Consider the following 18741-nt stretch of genomic DNA (forward strand, 5'->3'; position numbering starts at 1 on the left):
ATGTTCTGGTAACAGCTATGTCCCCTAGCTTGTTGACAACACAAAAATATTTTTTACAATTACATGGACTGGTCCCACAGTTAGTGTTGCAGGGCTGTCTTTAAAAGTGTAATTTGTAGTAGAAGTCCAAACATATGAGAATCAAAAACACTCACTCACCCTTCTTCATTGGATGCAGGGGCTGAATTGCTCTCTTATCAGCAGTTACTTGCGCCTTTGGATGCTGTGTGTCACAGGCATGCAGAGAATGGGAAGCTGTCCTTCCGTCAGTGTAGCCAGAGTCTGAGGCGTCCAGTAAGAGAGAGTGTTTTCAAGGCTGCTAGAAGCGATATTGTGCCTGGACAAACCGCTCAAAAATGAAATGAATGAAATACTTCCACACAAGTGGATAGAATCCAGCAGGAAATGGACAGAGTAAATGAGTTTAAAATTCTTTTTTATTTGGTATCCATAAAAAGTATGCTGTGGTTAATCACAGAGAATAATATTTACAATATCACAGCCACAAGCGTGTCAGCCTAGCAGCTCAAGGTCTAATACTCCAACATGTTTCGTGCTGTTACAGCACTTCGTCAGGATAGCACAACTATCCTCAATGGGTATAGTAGTACGCTTAGCTAGGGTAGATATAGCTCCCTCTACCTTAGGGACCATTTGCCATGAGTCCCGAATGGTATCTGATATGGGAAACATTTTCTTAAAATTAGGAGGGGGAGAAAACGGTATACCTGGTCTATCCCATTCCTTTCTAACAATTTCCGAAATTCTCCTAGGAACCGGAAAAACATCATTGTAAATAGGTGCTTCCAAATATTTATCCATTTTACACAATTTCTCTGGAGGAATCACAATTATCCAGAATCGCTAAAACCTCCCTAAGTAACAGGCGGAGGTGTTCAAGCTTAAATTTAAATGACATAGCATCCAAATCTGTCTGAGACAAAACATTCCCTAAAACAGAAATTTCACCCTCAGACAGTAATTCCCTGATCCCCAACTCAGAGCACTGTGAGGGAACATCGGAAATAGCTAATAAAGCATCAGAGGATTCAGTATTTACATTAATACCTGACCTACTGCGTTTACCCTGCAACACTGGTAATTTAGACAAAAACTCTGTAAGGGTAGTTGACATAACTGCAGCCATCTCCTGCAGAGTAAAGGAATTAGACGCACTAGAAGTACTAGGCGTCGCTTGTGTGAGCGTTAAAGGTTGTGACACTTGGGGAGAATTGGATGGCATATCCTGATTCTCTTCAGACTGACAATCATCCTTAGGCACACATACTTTATTTAAAATATGCTTTTTACATTGTAAATCCCTTTCAGTACAAAAGTTACACAATGTTAGAGGGGGTTGCACAATAGCTTCTAAACACATAGAACAATGAGAAACCTCAATGTCAGACATGTTGAACAGACTAATAATACCACAAAAGTCGTTTAAACACTTATTTATAGCATAAAATAAACATTAGAAAAAACGTGTACTGTGCTTTTAAGAAAAGAAAAAGTGAACAATTTTTCCACAATGCACAAAAAACGTTAAATTATTCCTAAATTTAACTTAAATATCGTTGGTTAATCCAAAAATTACTGTACCCAGAAGCAAGGGCAGAAATAAGGCTTTAGAAGTACTTATATCAACATCTAGTCAAAAGATAAATGTGCCAAAATAGGCTCCGCCCCTTAAGGTCAAAAGTTGGAGTAGGCCCAAACAATACCGCAAGGGAATGCAGTTTTGCACTAAAGTAGAAATATACACAAAACAACCCTCAAGCATAAAACCAATAAGTTTTAAGTGCCAAAAATAAAAACATAAAACATTGTTTTTTACATAGTCTCCCATGTCACATAATGCCCAAATATCAACTAATGATAAATATAATATAGGGACTCCATTAACACCCCTCTTATTAAAATAGGTTTTACTGCTTACCCCATCCCCATACAGGGAAATAATGCCAGCCAGTTCTGATACACCAAGTCTCCTCAGAAAAAAAGGCTGCACATACCTTAATGCTGCTTGTAGCATGAAACCGCTCTCCACACTGAAGATGTCTCATGGTTACCTTGAGAAGTCTTGTGGGAACCAGCGTGGATCTTAGTTACAAATGCTAAGATCATCAAACCTCAGGGCAGAAATCTTCTTCCATATCCCCCTGAGGAAAACGGTACATACCGGTACCATTAAAATAAAAAACTTCTTGATTCAAGAAACTAAAACTAACACCTCACTTTACCATGTCTTCCTAGTATAACACAGGCAAAGAGAATGACTGAGGGTGGAGGGGAAGGGGAGGGGCTATATATACAGCTCTGCTGTGGTGCTCTTTGCCACTTCCTGTTAGCAGGAGGTTAATATCCCACAAGTAAGGATGAAATCTATGGACTCGTCATATCTTTGTAAAAGAAAAGTACATTTCATACAAAGTTAAAAGGGCTCAAAGATATGAGGTCTCAGGTGTTAGAAAAAAGAAGGCAGGCAAAGGGCTTTAACATAGAGATACATACATATACTGTACATGTCTAAAGATGTGTGTATATATATATATATATTTATATGTATGTACATTTGTAGTTATAATTGTATATATGTATTTAAAGACACATATACGCATAAATACATATGTACACACATATAGACCTATACATAAGTGCATTGGAGCCCTTTGTAGCCAAGTAGATGAAAACATGTAAAAACATATTTATGCAATGTTCATATTTAATAAAGTGTTATACTGCATATTTACGGTAAATATTTCACATTCCAAGGTTCTGCACAAAGCACAATATATATGTATTTATAAATAGATATCCCTAAATATATCTGTATATACCTATAGCTATATATAATCATCTATATATTTATAGGTATAGATATATATTGTACCAAAATACTATCAGCTATATGTAGAAATATGTATTAATGAATAAATAGAACATATTCTTCTATGTGCAGAACATTAGAATGTGAAATATTCAACTGCAATCCGGTCTCCCCACTTCTTTTGCTCCATTAACTAAGGGAATACGTTAACGCGTATTATTCTAACTTAGTTTTTTTGCACACATCAGGTTAGCACGCGAGCGAAAACGCAATAGGTTAGCATGCAAGCAAAAACTTTTTACTTTTATCTTGTAATATGAGTGCTACCCGACGCACGCAAAAAGCTTACTTCTAGCAGAGTTAGCACCAGAGTGCAAATACTGCTCCACTTGTAATCTGGCCCCTAATGTATTCAACCAGCTCCCAGTGGAACAAAGAATACCAAGAGAATTAAGCAATCAATAACAGAAGTAAATTAGAAAGTTGTTTAAAAAATTGTTTGTTCTATATAATCATGAAAAAAAATGGGTTTCATGTCCCTTTACGGTGCATGAAAATGGGGGAAAATAAATAATAAAATCTATTACAAAGTCATTTTACTACATATGGTTAAAGGGACACTGAACCAATTTTTTTTCTTTTGTGATTCATATAGAGCATGCAATTTTAAGCAACTTTCTAATTTACTCCTATTATCCTTTTTTCTTTATTCTCTGGCTATCTTTATTTGAAAAAGAAAGCATCTAAGCTAAGGAGCCAGCCAATTTTTGGTTCAGAACCATGGACAACACTTGTTTATTGGTGCTGTCCAATCAGCAAGGACAACCCAGGTTGTTCACCAAAAATGGGCCGGTATCTAAACTTACATTCTTGCTTTTCAAATAAAGATACCAAGATAATGAAGAAAATTTGATAATATGAGTAAATTAGAAAGTTGCTTAAAATTGCATGCCCTATCTGAATCACAAAAGAAAAAAATTGGGTTCAGTGTCCCTTTAAACATTTTATAGTATATTAAAATCTCAAAGTGTATACTTCCCCATTAGTCAGCTTTATTGCTTACCTTATATTGGGCGAGAGTAGATGAGTGGAGCACAAATATGTTAGCCAAAACGTTTTTAGTGAGCCCTATACTGCTAATGGATAGCACTGGGAGTGATATTAACTTGCTCATTGCACTTGTATTACAAGTGGTGAGGCAGCAAGTACTCAAGCACACTCCAAAATATCAATGCAAAATGTTCTGATTTATGAGACCTGAAGAAAAACATGAAATCGCTTGCTAGTTTGTATAACAAAACACAAATAAAGGTTTATTAGGTTTACTAATAATAATAAAAAATGCCTTGTGGCAGAATTATGGTATATGACAAGGGGCAGGACTGGGAAAGGATCAAAGGTGTATTTTTTGTATATATAAGTACTAGTACTAAAGCCCGTGTACACGGGCCATTTTTTTCAGAACAGCGGTCCCACCCCTTGCTCTCTCCCCCCTTTCTTTTGCTCTCTCTTCCCCCTCTCTTTTGCTTTCTTTCCCCCCTCTCTTTTGCTTTCTCTCCCCCCTCTCCTTTGTTCTCTCTCTCCCCTCTTTTGCTCTCTCTCTCCCCTCTTTGGCTCTCTCCATCCTTTCTTTTGCTCTCTCCCCCCCCCCTCTTTGGCTCTCCCCCCCCCTTTGGCTCTCCCCCCCCCCTCTTTGGCTCCCCCCCTCTTTGGCTCTCCCCCCCCTCTTTAGCTCTCTCCCCTCTTTTGCTCTCTCTCCTCTTTGGCTCTCTCTCTCTCCCCTCTTTGGCTCCCCCCCCCCTTTGGCTCTCTCTCCCCCCTCTTTGGCTCTCTCTCCCCCCTCTTTGGCTCTCTCTCCTCTTTGGCTCTCTCTCTCCCCCCTCTTTGGCTCTCCCCTCCCCTTTGGCTCCCCCCTCCCCTTTGGCTCCCCCCCTCTTTGGCTCTCCCCCCCCCCTCTTTTGCTCTCCCCTCCCCTCTTTGGCTCTCTCCCCCCTCTTTTGTTCTCTCCCCCCTCTTTGGCGCTCTCCCCCCCCTCTTTGGCTCTCTCCCCCCCCCTCTTTGGCTCTCCCCCCCCTCTTTGGCACTGCCCCCCCCCTCTTTGGCTCTCTCTCCCCCCTCTTTGTCTCTCTCCCCTCTTTTGCTCTCCTCTTTGGCTCTCTTTCCTCTTTGGCTCTCTCTCTCCCCCCTCTTTGGCTCTCCCCCCCCTTTAGCTCCCCCCCCCCCCCTTTGGCTCTCTCCCCCCCCCTCTTTGTCTCTCTCTCCCCCCTCTTTGTCTCTCTCTCCCCCCTCTTTGGCTCTCTCTCCTTTTTGGCTCTTTTTCCTCTTTGGCTCTCTCTCTCCCCCCTCTTTGGCTCTCCCCCCCTTCTCTTTGGCTCTCTTCCCCCCCTTCTCTTTGGCTCTCTCCCCCCCCCCTTCTCTTTGGCTCTCTGCCCCCCCTTCTCTTTGGCTCTCTGCCCCCCCTTCTCTTTGGCTCTCTGCCCCCCCTTCTCTTTGGCTCTCTGCCCCCCCCCCCTTCTCTTTGGCTCTCTGCCCCCCCCTTCTCTTTGGCTCTCTGCCCCCCCTTCTCTTTGGCTCTCTGCCCCCCCTTCTCTTTGGCTCTCTGCCCCCCCCTTCTCTTTGGCTCTCTGCCCCCCCTTCTCTTTGGCTCTCTGCCCCCCCCTTCTCTTTGGCTCTCTGCCCCCCCCTTCTCTTTGGCTCTCTGCCCCCCCCTTCTCTTTGGCTCTCTGCCCCCCCCTTCTCTTTGGCTCTCTGCCCCCCCTTCTCTTTGGCTCTCTGCCCCCCCCCCCCTTCTCTTTGGCTCTCTGCCCCCCCTTCTCTTTGGCTCTCTGCCCCCCCCCCCCTTCTCTTTGGCTCTCTGCCCCCCCTTCTCTTTGGCTCTCTGCCCCCCCCCTTCTCTTTGGCTCTCTGCCCCCCTTCTCTTTGGCTCTCTGTCCCCCCCTTCTCTTTGGCTCTCTGCCCCCCCCTTCTCTTTGGCTCTCTGCCCCCCCCCCCTTCTCTTTGGCTCTCTGCCCCCCCCTTCTCTTTGGCTCTCTGCCCCCCCCCCTCCTGCTCCCTCTCTGGCTCTGTCTTCGCGGGACCCCGCCCGGCCACGCACCATCGCGGCAACACCCGCCCGACCACGCCCCTCGCGACGCCCGGCCACGCCCATCGCGACGCCCGGGGAGCGCGTTGCCGCTTCTCACGCAGCAGACCTCACAGCTGTTGAGTAGCTCGCGCTCCCTATCTCACAGCTGCTTGTATGCTGTGTACCTCGCGCTCCCAATCTGTCAGCTGTCAGCTATGCCGAGGTGCGCGAGAATAGAATCTAAGGCCAAGTGTTTGTCTGTACTGCGCATGACGGCTTCAGACAAACACTTGTCTTTTATAATATAGGATGTATGAAATGCTTTATAGTATAGCACAGAGCTATATGAAGAACACAACTACTTGTGCACCATAAGCTTAGAGCTTGAGTGATATCCAACACCAATGTTATTGCAAGTCCCCATAGACGTTTGTTCCAGGAGTGATTAAGCACAGCCGCACTATCTAACATGCAGATGTTAGCTCACCCAACAATATTGCTCGAGTGCTGACTGCGCTCAAGTGATATTAATACACAATATTTTTGCACTCCACTGATAATCTAGGGCTAAATACTGACATAAAAACACAACACCCCACAAACAATAAAAAACACAAAACAGAATTTCACAATCATTTTTTTGTAAATGTTTTATTTGAATCCATGTATTTCTGGTCTTTTTAATAATGCTGAAGATTATTATCTGCTAACTTTCCTAGGTAAAATTCATTGGGCAGATGCTGCTTTTGAGCTCTTGCAGGCTCGCTCATGGGAGCCTGCTTTCTGCTCATCGCGGAGATAAAACACATTTGGTGATGGTAAATAACAGGTCGCGCTAGAGATGGGGCAGTTTTGCACAAGGCAATCCCTGTACAATAGAACATCCAGGCAGCAGATATACAGTGTCCGCTTTCCGTTTGCTACAAAGGCTAGAAGACAAGTTCCTAAGTTGGCAACCTTGTCCGTTTGCCCTTAAGTTTGAACACCATGACAACTTACATAACTCATACTCATTAAAGGGATGTTAAGGTCATTTTTTTCTTGTTGCATCTAAAAGAGGGTATTTTATATTTTTATGGATGTTCCTGACTCGAATAAAAAAGCTTCATGTTTTTATGCTGGTGAAGGAATGTCAGTCAATTAGCAATCTTTTTCTAGGGATGAGTTGTGCACAAATCTGAATTTTTTTTAGCTTCAATGCAAGTATAAACAGATTAAATTTAGCCGTTTTAATACAAAAGCAAACAAAAAAAATGTATCAGGTATATATGCTGCTCATTTATTTCCACAATAGAAAATATTTAAGTGTCCCTTTAAATAGCAAAAAAACAACAACATTCTTTTGTTATATTTTGAAGCATAGCAGCCAACCACTTCAATGCTATGTGACCCACAAAGTGATCCGGTATCACGTTTAATAAGTCTAGTATATTGACAGAGAAAAAAAAATGCTCTAAACAAATGACAGGAAGAAGAGGGAGTCTGAGATTTTAACCCCATCAAAAACAAAAAATAGAATACATAATAATCACAGTATACTGTAAAATCTTTACTGGAATGACCAACATATGGAAACTGGAGCATTTAAATGTTATAGTATACAAATGTTCCTTGCATTAAATTTGTATGTGTAACATAATTCAATATAATATTGTTATCACATAATGACCAAAACTAGTCCTACATCACATGAGTGTAGCAAACCCAGCACTTTCCAATAAAAAAGAAGCTACCTGGGAACCAGCTTGTCACATTATAGTTGATACTACAGGATGGATCCGTTCTTGTGGTTGGCAAAGATTGCAGCATCATTTCCTTTGCAGTTCTTGAAGGAGAATGTTAGAAAGTAAATGTAGAGGTAATGTGTTTCAAACTCCAGGGACAATTTATTTATAGAGTGCTTCAAATCTAATATTGTGCCATTTATATTCATCCCTATTGATGTTCATTCTTTTAAGGGGTAAATGAGGTAAAAATGATCCCAATTAGTTGTTTTCAAAAGAGGCAGGTAGAAATGTTTTTAGCTGTAAAGTGTCAGCAATTGAATATTTAGTGTTATGAAAAAAGCTGAGTCCAGTTAAGAGTTCTACATCTCTCACACGAGCAGAATGAAAATAAAGAAGCTTTTCAACCCATAATGATTCATCTTTTCCACTCTGCAGGAACAGGAAAAAAAAAAGATAGTTATTTCAGATGTAGTATGTTCCTACACACACATACACATACATATATACACACACATATATACACACACATACACATACATATATACACACACATACACATACATATATACACACACATACACATACATATATACACACACATACACATACATATATACACACACATACACATACATACACACACCTACATATATATGTATGTGTGTGATTAGCCGTGCTTTACATGTACCCAATACATACATATATACACACACATACATATATACATACATACACATACATATATACATACACATACATATATACACACACATACATATATACATACACATACATATATACACACACATACATATATACATACACACACCTACATATATATGTATGTGTGTGATTAGCCGTGCTTTACATGTACCCAATACATACATATATACACACACACACATACATATATACATACATACACATACATATATACATACACACACATACATATATACATACACATACATATATACACACACATACATATATACATACACACACCTACATATATATGTATGTGTGTGATTAGCCGTGCTTTACATGTACCCAATACATACATATATACACACACATACATATATACATACACATATACATACACATACATATATACACACACATACACATACATACACACACCTACATATATATGTATGTGTGTGATTAGCCGTGCTTTACATGTACCCAATACATACATATATACACACACATACATATATAAATACACATACATATATACACACACATACACATACATACACACACCTACATATATACATACACATACATATATACATACACATACATACACACACATACATATATACACACACATACACATACATACACACACCTACATATATACACACACATACATACATATATACATACACATACATATATACACACACATACATATATACATACACACACCTACATATATATGTATGTGTGTGATTAGCCGTGCTTTACATGTACCCAATACATACATATATACACACACACACATACATATATACATACATACACATACATATATACATACACACACATACATATATACATACACATACATATATACACACACATACATATATACATACACACACCTACATATATATGTATGTGTGTGATTAGCCGTGCTTTACATGTACCCAATACATACATATATACACACACATACATATATACATACACATATACATACACATACATATATACACACACATACACATACATACACACACCTACATATATATGTATGTGTGTGATTAGCCGTGCTTTACATGTACCCAATACATACATATATACACACACATACATATATAAATACACATACATATATACACACACATACACATACATACACACACCTACATATATACATACACATACATATATACATACACATACATACACACACATACATATATACACACACATACACATACATACACACACCTACATATATACACACACATACATACATATATACATACACATACATATATACACACACATACATATATACATACACACACCTACATATATATGTATGTGTGTGATTAGCCGTGCTTTACATGTACCCAATACATACATATATACACACACATACATATATACATACACATACATATATACATACACATACATATATACACATACATACACACACCTACATATATACATACACATACATATACACACACATACATATATACATACACATACATATATATGTAGGTGTGTGTATGTATGTGTGTGTATATATGTATGTGTATGTATATATGTATGTGTGTGTATATATGTATGTGTATGTATATATGTAGGTGTGTGTATGTATGTGTATATATGTATGTGTATGTATATATGTATGTGTATGTATATATGTATGTGTGTGTATATATGTATGTATTGGGTACATGTAAAGCACGGCTAATCACACACATACATATATATGTAGGTGTGTGTATGTATATATGTATGTGTGTGTATATATGTATGTGTATGTATATATGTATGTGTGTGTATATAACATAATTTATGTAAGAACTTACCTGATAAATTCATTTCTTTCATATTAGCAAGAGTCCATGAGCTAGTGACGTATGGGATATACATTCCTACCAGGAGGGGCAAAGTTTCCCAAACCTCAAAATGCCTATAAATACACCCCTCACCACACCCACAATTCAGTTTAACGAATAGCCAAGAAGTGGGGTGATAAAAAAGTGCGAAAGCATATAAAATAAGGAATTGGAATAATTGTGCTTTATACAAAATCATAACCACCACAAAAAAGGGCGGGCCTCATGGACTCTTGCTAATATGAAAGAAATGAATTTATCAGGTAAGTTCTTACATAAATTATGTTTTCTTTCATGTAATTAGCAAGAGTCCATGAGCTAGTGACGTATGGGATAATGACTACCCAAGAAGTGGATCTTTCCACACAAGAGTCACTAGAGAGGGAGGGATAAAATAAAGACAGCCAATTCCTGCTGAAAATAATCCACACCCAAAATAAAGTTTAACGAAAAACATAAGCAGAAGATTCAAACTGAAACCGCTGCCTGAAGTACTTTTCTACCAAAAACTGCTTCAGAAGAAGAAAATACATCAAAATGGTAGAATTTAGTAAAAGTATGCAAAGAGGACCAAGTTGCTGCTTTGCAGATCTGGTCAACCGAAGCATCATTCCTAAACGCCCAGGAAGTAGAAACTGACCTAGCAGAATGAGCTGTAATTCTCTGAGGCGGAGTCTTACCCGACTCAACATAGGCAAGATGAATTAAAGATTTCAACCAAGATGCCAAAGAAAAGGCAGAAGCTTTCTGGCCTTTTCTAGAACCGGAAAGGGTAACAAATAGACTAGAAGTCTTACGAAAAGATTTCGTAGCTTCAACATAATATTTCAAAGCTCTAACAACATCCAAAGAATGCAACGATTTCTCCTTAGAAATCTTAGGATTAGGACATAATGAAGGAACCACAATTTCTCTACTAATGTTGTTGGAATTCACAACTTTAGGTAAAAATTCAAAAGAAGTTCGCAACACCGCCTTATCCTGATGAAAAATCAGAAAAGGAGACTCACAAGAAAAAGCAGATAATTCAGAAACTCTTCTGGCAGAAGAGATGGCCAAAAGGAACAAAACTTTCCAAGAAAGTAATTTAATGTCCAATGAATGCATAGGTTCAAACGGATGAGCTTGAAGAGCTCCCAGAACCAAATTCAAACTCCAAGGAGGAGAAATTGACTTAATGACAGGTTTTATACGAACCAAAGCTTGTACAAAACAATGAATATCAGGAAGAATAGCAATCTTTCTGTGAAAAAGAACAGAAAGAGCAGAGATTTGTCCTTTCAAAGAACTTGCGGACAAACCCTTATCTAAACCATCCTGAAGGAACTGTAAAATTCTCAGTATTCTAAAAGAATGCCAGGAAAAAATGATGAGAAAGACACCAAGAAATATAAGTCTTCCAGACTCTATAATATATCTCTCGAGATACAGATTTACGAGCCTGTAACATAGTATTAATCACAGAGTCAGAGAAACCTCTTTGACCAAGAATCAAGCGTTCAATCTCCATACCTTTAAATTTAAGGATTTCAGATCCTGATGGAAAAAAGGACCTTGAGACAAAAAGGTCTGGTCTTAACGGAAGAGTCCACGGTTGGCAAGAGGCCATCCGGACAAGATCCGCATACCAAAACCTGTGAGGCCATGCCGGAGCTACCAGCAGAACAAACGAGCATTCCTTCAGAATCTTGGAGATTACTCTTGGAAGAAGAACTAGAGGCGGAAAGATATAGACAGGATGATACTTCCAAGGAAGTGATAATGCATCCACTGCCTCCGCCTGGGAATCCCGGGATCTGGACAGATACCTGGGAAGTGTCTTGTTTAGATGAGAAGCCATCAGATCTATTTCTGGAAGTTCCCACATTTGAACAATCTGAAGAAATACCTCTGGGTGAAGAGACCATTCGCCCGGATGCAACGTTTGGCGACTGAGATAATCCGCTTTCCAATTGTCCATACCTGGGATATGAACCGCAGAGATTAGACAGGAGCTGGATTCCGCCCAAACCAAAATTCGAGATACTTCTTTCATAGCCAGAGGACTGTGAGTCCTTCCTTGATGATTGATGTATGCCACAGTTGTGACATTGTCTATCTGAAAACAAATGAACAACTCTCTCTTCAGAAGAGGCCAAGACTGAAGAGCTCTGAAAATTGCACGGAGTTCCAAAATATTGATCGGAAATCTCACCTCCTGAGATTCCGAAACCCCTTGTGCCGTCAGATACCCCCACACAGCTCCCCAACCTGTAAGACTTGCATCTGTTGAGATTATAGTCCAGGTCGGAAGAACAAAGAAGCCCCCTGAACTAAACGATGGTGATCTGTCCACCATGTCAGAGAGTGTTGTAAAATCGGTTTAAAGATAATAATTGAGATATCTTTGAGTAATCCCTGCACCAATGGTTCAGCATACAGAGCTGAAGAGGTCGCATGTGAAAAACGAGCAAAGGAGATCGCATCTGATGCGGCAGTCCTAAGACCCAACATTTCCATGCATAAGGCTACCAAAGGGAATGATTGTGACTGAAGGTTTTGACAAGCTGAAATCAATGTTAAACTTCTCTTGTCTGACAAGGACAGAGTCATAGATACTGAATTTATCTAGAAACCTAAAAAGGTTACCCTTGTCTGAGGAATCAATGAACTGAATAGTAAATTGATCCTCCAACCATGAACTTGAAGAAACAACACAAGTCGATTCGTATGAGATTCTTCGAAAATGAGAAGACTGAGCAAGTACCAAGATATCGTCCAAATAAGGAAATACCAAAACCCTATTCTCTGATTACAGAAAAAAGGGCACCGAGAACCTTTTGAAAAAAATTCTTGGAACTGAGGCTAGGCCAAACGGTAGAGCCACACAAAACTGGTAATGCTTGTCTAAAAAGAGAATCTCAGACACTAAAAGTGATCTGGATGAATCGTAATATGCAGATACACATCCTGTAAATCTATTGTAGACATATAATGCCCTTGCAAAACAAAAGGCAGGATAGTCCTACAGTAACCATCTTGAATGTTGGTATCCTAACATAACGATTCAATAATGATAGATCCGGAACTGGTCTGAAGGAATTGACCTTCTTTGGTACAAATGAAGAGATAAAATAAAACCCCAGCCCCACTCCAGCCAACTCTAGATCTGAAACACATTTCAGAAATGTTGAGCCTTTGCTGTGTTAACTGGGACACAGGAAAGAAAAAGAATCTCTTAGCAGGAGGCCTTAACTTGAAGCCAATTCTGTACCTTTCTGAAACAATGTTTCTGAAACCAGAGAATAAGAACGGAATTGATCCAAATTTCTTTTAAGAAAACGTAATCTGCCCCATACCAGCTGAGCTGGAATAAGGGCCGCACCTTCATAGGTACCTAGGAGCTGGCTATAGATTTCTATAAGACTTAGATATATTCCAAGCTGGAAATAGTTTCCAAGCTGATACCGCTCCTGAGGATGAAGGATCAGGCTTTTGTTCCTTGTGAGGAAAGGAACTAAAATGATTATTTACCCTGGAAAGAAAGGGAAAGCAAAGTTGACTTAGAAGACATGTCAGCATTCCAAGTTTAATCCATAAAGCTTTTCTAGCTAAAATAGCTAGAGACATATACCTGACATCAACTCTAATGATATCAAAAGATGGTATCACGAATAAAATTATTTAGCATGTTATAGAATAATAATAATGCTATAAAATTATGATCTGTTACTTGTTGCGCTAAAGCTTCTAACCAAAAAGTTGAAGCTGCAGCAACATCCGCTAAAAATATAGCAGGTCTAAGAAGATTACCTGAACATAAGTAAGCTTTTCTTAGAAAGGATTCAATTTTCCTATCTAAAGGAACCATAAATGAAGTACTATCTGCCGTAGGAACAGTAGTACATTAGCAGGAGTAGAGACAGCCCCATAACCTTAGGGATTTTTGTCTCAAAAAACTCTAATCTGTCAGATGGCACAGGATATAATTTGCTTAAACGTCTAGAAGGAGTAAATAAATTACCCAAATTATTCCATTCCCTGGAAATTACTTCAGAAATAGCATCAGGGAGATAAAACACTTCTGGAATAACTACAGGAGATTTAAAAACCTTATTTAAACGTTTACATTTAGTATCAAGAGGACCAGAATCCTCTATTTCTAATGCAAATAACACTTCTTTAAGTAAAGAACGAATAAATTCCATCTTGAACAAATACAAAGATTTATCAGCATCAACCTCTGAGACAGAAACCTCTGAACCAGAAGAACCATTATCAGTATCAGAATGATGATGTTCATTTAAAATTCATCTGAAAAAAGAGAAGTTTTAAAAGATTTTTATGTATACTAGAAGGAGAAATAACAGACATAGCCTTCTTAATGGATTTAAAAAATAAAATCTCTTATGTTATCAGGAACACTCTGAAAATTAGATGTTGACGAAACAGCAACAGGTAATGTAACAGTACTAAAGGAAATTTTATCTGCATTAATAAGTTTGACATGACATGCAATACAAATAACAGCTGGAGAGACAGATACCAAAAGTTTATAGCAGATACACTTAGCTTGGTAGCTCCAGCACTGTGCAGTGATTTTCCTGAAGTATCTTCTGACTCAGTTGCAACGTGGAACATCTTGCAATATGTAAAAGAAAAAAACAACATATAAAGCAAAATTGATCAAATTCCTTAAATGACAGTTTCAGGAATGGGAAAAAATGCCAAAGAACAAGCTTCTAGCAACCAGAAGCAATAAAAAATGAGACTTAAATAATGTGGAGACAAAAGTGACGCCCATATTTTTTCGCGCCAAATAAGACGCCCACATTATTTGGCGCCTAAATGCTTTTTGGCGCCAAAAATGACGCCACATCCGGAACGTCGACATTTTTGGCGCAAAATAACGTCAAAGAATGACGCAACTTCCGGCGACACGTATGACGCCGGAAACGGAAATAGAATTTTTGCGCCAAAAAAGTCCGCGCCAAGAATGACGCAATAAAATGAAGCATTTTCAGCCCCCGCGAGCCTAACAGCCCACAGGGAAAAAGTCAAATTTTAAGGTAAAAAATGTTAAATTAAAATGCATTATCCCAAATATGAAACTGACTGTCTGAAAAATAAGGAAAGTTGAACATTCTGAGTCAAGGCAAATAAATGTTTGAATACATATATTTAGAACTTTATAAACAAAGTGCCCAACCATAGCTAGGAGTGTCACAAAAAATAAGACTTACTTACCCCAGGACACTCATCTACATATAGAAGATAGCCAAACCAGTACTGAAACGAGAATCAGCAGAGGTAATGGTATATATAAGAGTATATCGTCGATCTGAAAAGGGAGGTAAGAGATGAATCTCTACGACCGATAACAGAGAACCTATGAAATAGACCCCTTAGAAGGAGATCACTGCATTCAAATAGGCAATACTCTCCTCACATCCCTCTGACATTCACTGCACGCTGAGAGGAAAACCGGGCTCCAACTTGCTGCGGAGCGCATATCAACGTAGAATCTAGCACAAACTTACTTCACCACCTCCATCGGAGGCAAAGTTTGTAAAACTGAATTGTGGGTGTGGTGAGGGGTGTATTTATAGGCATTTTGAGGTTTGGGAAACTTTGCCCCTCCTGGTAGGAATGTATATCCCATACGTCACTAGCTCATGGACTCTTGCTAATTACATGAAAGAAATGTAGGTGTGTGTATGCATGTGTATGTGTGTGTATATATGTATGTGTGTGTATGTATGTGTATGTATATATGTATGTGTGTATACATGTATGTGTATGTATATATGTAGGTGTGTGTATATATGTATGTGTATGTATATATGTATGTGTGTGTATATATGTATGTATTGGGTACATGTAAAGCACGGCTAATCACACACATAAATATATATGTAGGTGTGTGTATGTATGTGTATGTGTGTGTATATATGTATGTGTGTGTATGTATGTGTATGTATATATGTATGTGTATGTATATATGTAGGTGTGTGTATGTATGTGTATGTGTATGTATATATGTATGTGTGTGTATGTATGTGTATGTATATATGTATGTGTATGTATATATGTAGGTGTGTGTATGTATGTGTATGTGTGTGTATGTATGTGTATGTATATATGTATGTGTGTGTATATATGTATGTATTGGGTACATGTAAAGCACGGCTAATCACACACATACATATATATGTAGGTGTGTGTATGTATATATGTATGTGTGTATACATGTATGTGTATGTATATATGTAGGTGTGTGTATGTATGTGTGTGTATATATGTATGTGTATGTATATATGTATGTGTGTGTATATATGTATGTATTGGGTACATGTAAAGCACGGCTAATCACACACATAAATATATATGTAGGTGTGTGTATGTATGTGTATGTGTGTGTATATATGTATGTGTGTGTATGTATGTGTATGTATATATGTATGTGTATGTATATATGTAGGTGTGCGTATGTATGTGTATGTGTGTGTATATATGTATGTGTGTGTATGTATGTGTATGTATATATGTATGTGTATGTATATATGTAGGTGTGTGTATGTATGTGTGTGTATGTATGTGTATGTATATATGTATGTGTGTGTATATATGTATGTATTGGGTACATGTAAAGCACGGCTAATCACACACATACATATATATGTAGGTGTGTGTATGTATATATGTATGTGTGTGTATATATGTATGTGTATGTATATATGTATGTGTGTATACATGTATGGGTATGTATATATGTAGGTGTGTGTATGTATGTGTATGTGTGTGTATATATGTATGTGTATGTATATATGTATGTGTGTGTATATATGTATGTGTATGTATATATGTAGGTGTGTGTATGTATGTGTATCTGTGTGTATATATGTATGTGTATGTATATATGTATGTGTATATATATATGTATGTGTGTGTATATATGTATGTATTGGGTACTTGTAAAGCACGGCTAATCACACACATACATATATATATGTAGGTGTGTGTATGTATGTGTGTGTATATATGTATGTGTGTGATTAGCCGTGCTTTACATGTACCCAATACATACATATATACACACACATACATATATATATACACATACATATATACATACACATACATATATACACACAGATACACATACATACACACACCTACATATATACATACACATACATATATACACACACATACATATATACACACACATACACATACATACACACACCTACATATATACATACACATACATGTATACACACATACATATATACATACACATACATATATACACACACATACATATATACATACACACACCTACATATATATGTATGTGTGTGATTTGCCGTGCTTTACATATACCCAATACATACATATATACACACACACACATACATATATACATACACATACATATATACACACACATACACATACATACACACACCTACATATATACATACACATACATATATACACACACATACATATATACATACACATACATATATACACACACATACACACACCTACATATATATGTATGTGTGTGATTAGCCGTGCTTTACATGTACCCAATACATACATATATACACACACACATACATATATACACACACATATACACATACATATATACACACACATATAATAAAGGGACATGAAACCCAAATGTCTCTTTTGTGATTCAGACAGAGCATACAATTTTAAACAACTTTCTAATTTACTTATTTTGTCTAATTTGCTTAAAGGGATATTCCAGCCAAAATTGGAAACCACATGGGTGCATTTCGGTATTGAACAGAAACAATTTAGTATTATACATGTATTAGCAAAAATGCTTCTAATAAAAGCTATAGCTGTTTCAAAATTGTATTAAAGTATGAACCGTGCACCAGCATTTTAAACACAGCCCTTGTTTGGAGAGCCTAAGGTGCTTGTACCATCTGGTAATGACTCAATTTGTTAATTGCTGACATGATACACGCCCCACTGATGATCTAAGCAGCTGCAATATTTAAAATGTGGGTGCAGTGAAAATATCTAGCTATGCTTCACGTGCACGTACAGAGAAAAATGTTAACACTAAAACAGTGATAACTCTTATTAGAAGCATTTTTTGCCAATACATGTATATTGAAAATATGTTTCTATTCAAAAATGCAATAAAACTATGTGCATTTATATTTTGACTGGAATGTCCCTTTAATGTTCTCTGTATCTTTTGTTAAAGGAGCAGCAATGCACTACTGTGAGGTAGCTGAACATATCTGGTGAGCCAATTAGTGCGTTGCTGCTCCTGAGCCTACCTAGGTATGCTTTCAACAAAGGATACCAAAAAGAACAAAGCAAATTAGACAATAGAAGTGAATTGGAATGTTGTTTAAAATATTCTAACAGAATCATGCAAAAAATAATTTAAAAAAATTAGTTCAACATCCTTTTAGAGGGACACTCAAGTCAAAATAAACTTTATGATTCAGATAGAGCATTCAGATAGAGCATTCAGTTTTAAGACACTTTCCA

The 18741-nt window shown here is 38.0% G+C and overlaps 1 protein-coding gene across 1 annotated transcript in view; it reads right to left on the reverse strand.

Moving 5' to 3' along the window:
• Nucleotides 1-7152: 7152 nt before the first annotated feature.
• The window catches only part of ENPP1 (ectonucleotide pyrophosphatase/phosphodiesterase 1), a 309412-nt gene continuing 297823 nt past the window's right edge, over nucleotides 7153-18741 (reverse strand). The window contains 1 exon segment of the mRNA XM_053710676.1: nucleotides 7153-8050. Coding sequence (XP_053566651.1) covers nucleotides 7880-8050 — 171 coding nt within the window. The 3' untranslated portion in view covers nucleotides 7153-7879.

The sequence above is a fragment of the Bombina bombina genome, chromosome 4 (assembly GCF_027579735.1).
Source record: "Bombina bombina isolate aBomBom1 chromosome 4, aBomBom1.pri, whole genome shotgun sequence".
Taxonomy (NCBI): Eukaryota; Metazoa; Chordata; class Amphibia; order Anura; family Bombinatoridae; genus Bombina; species Bombina bombina.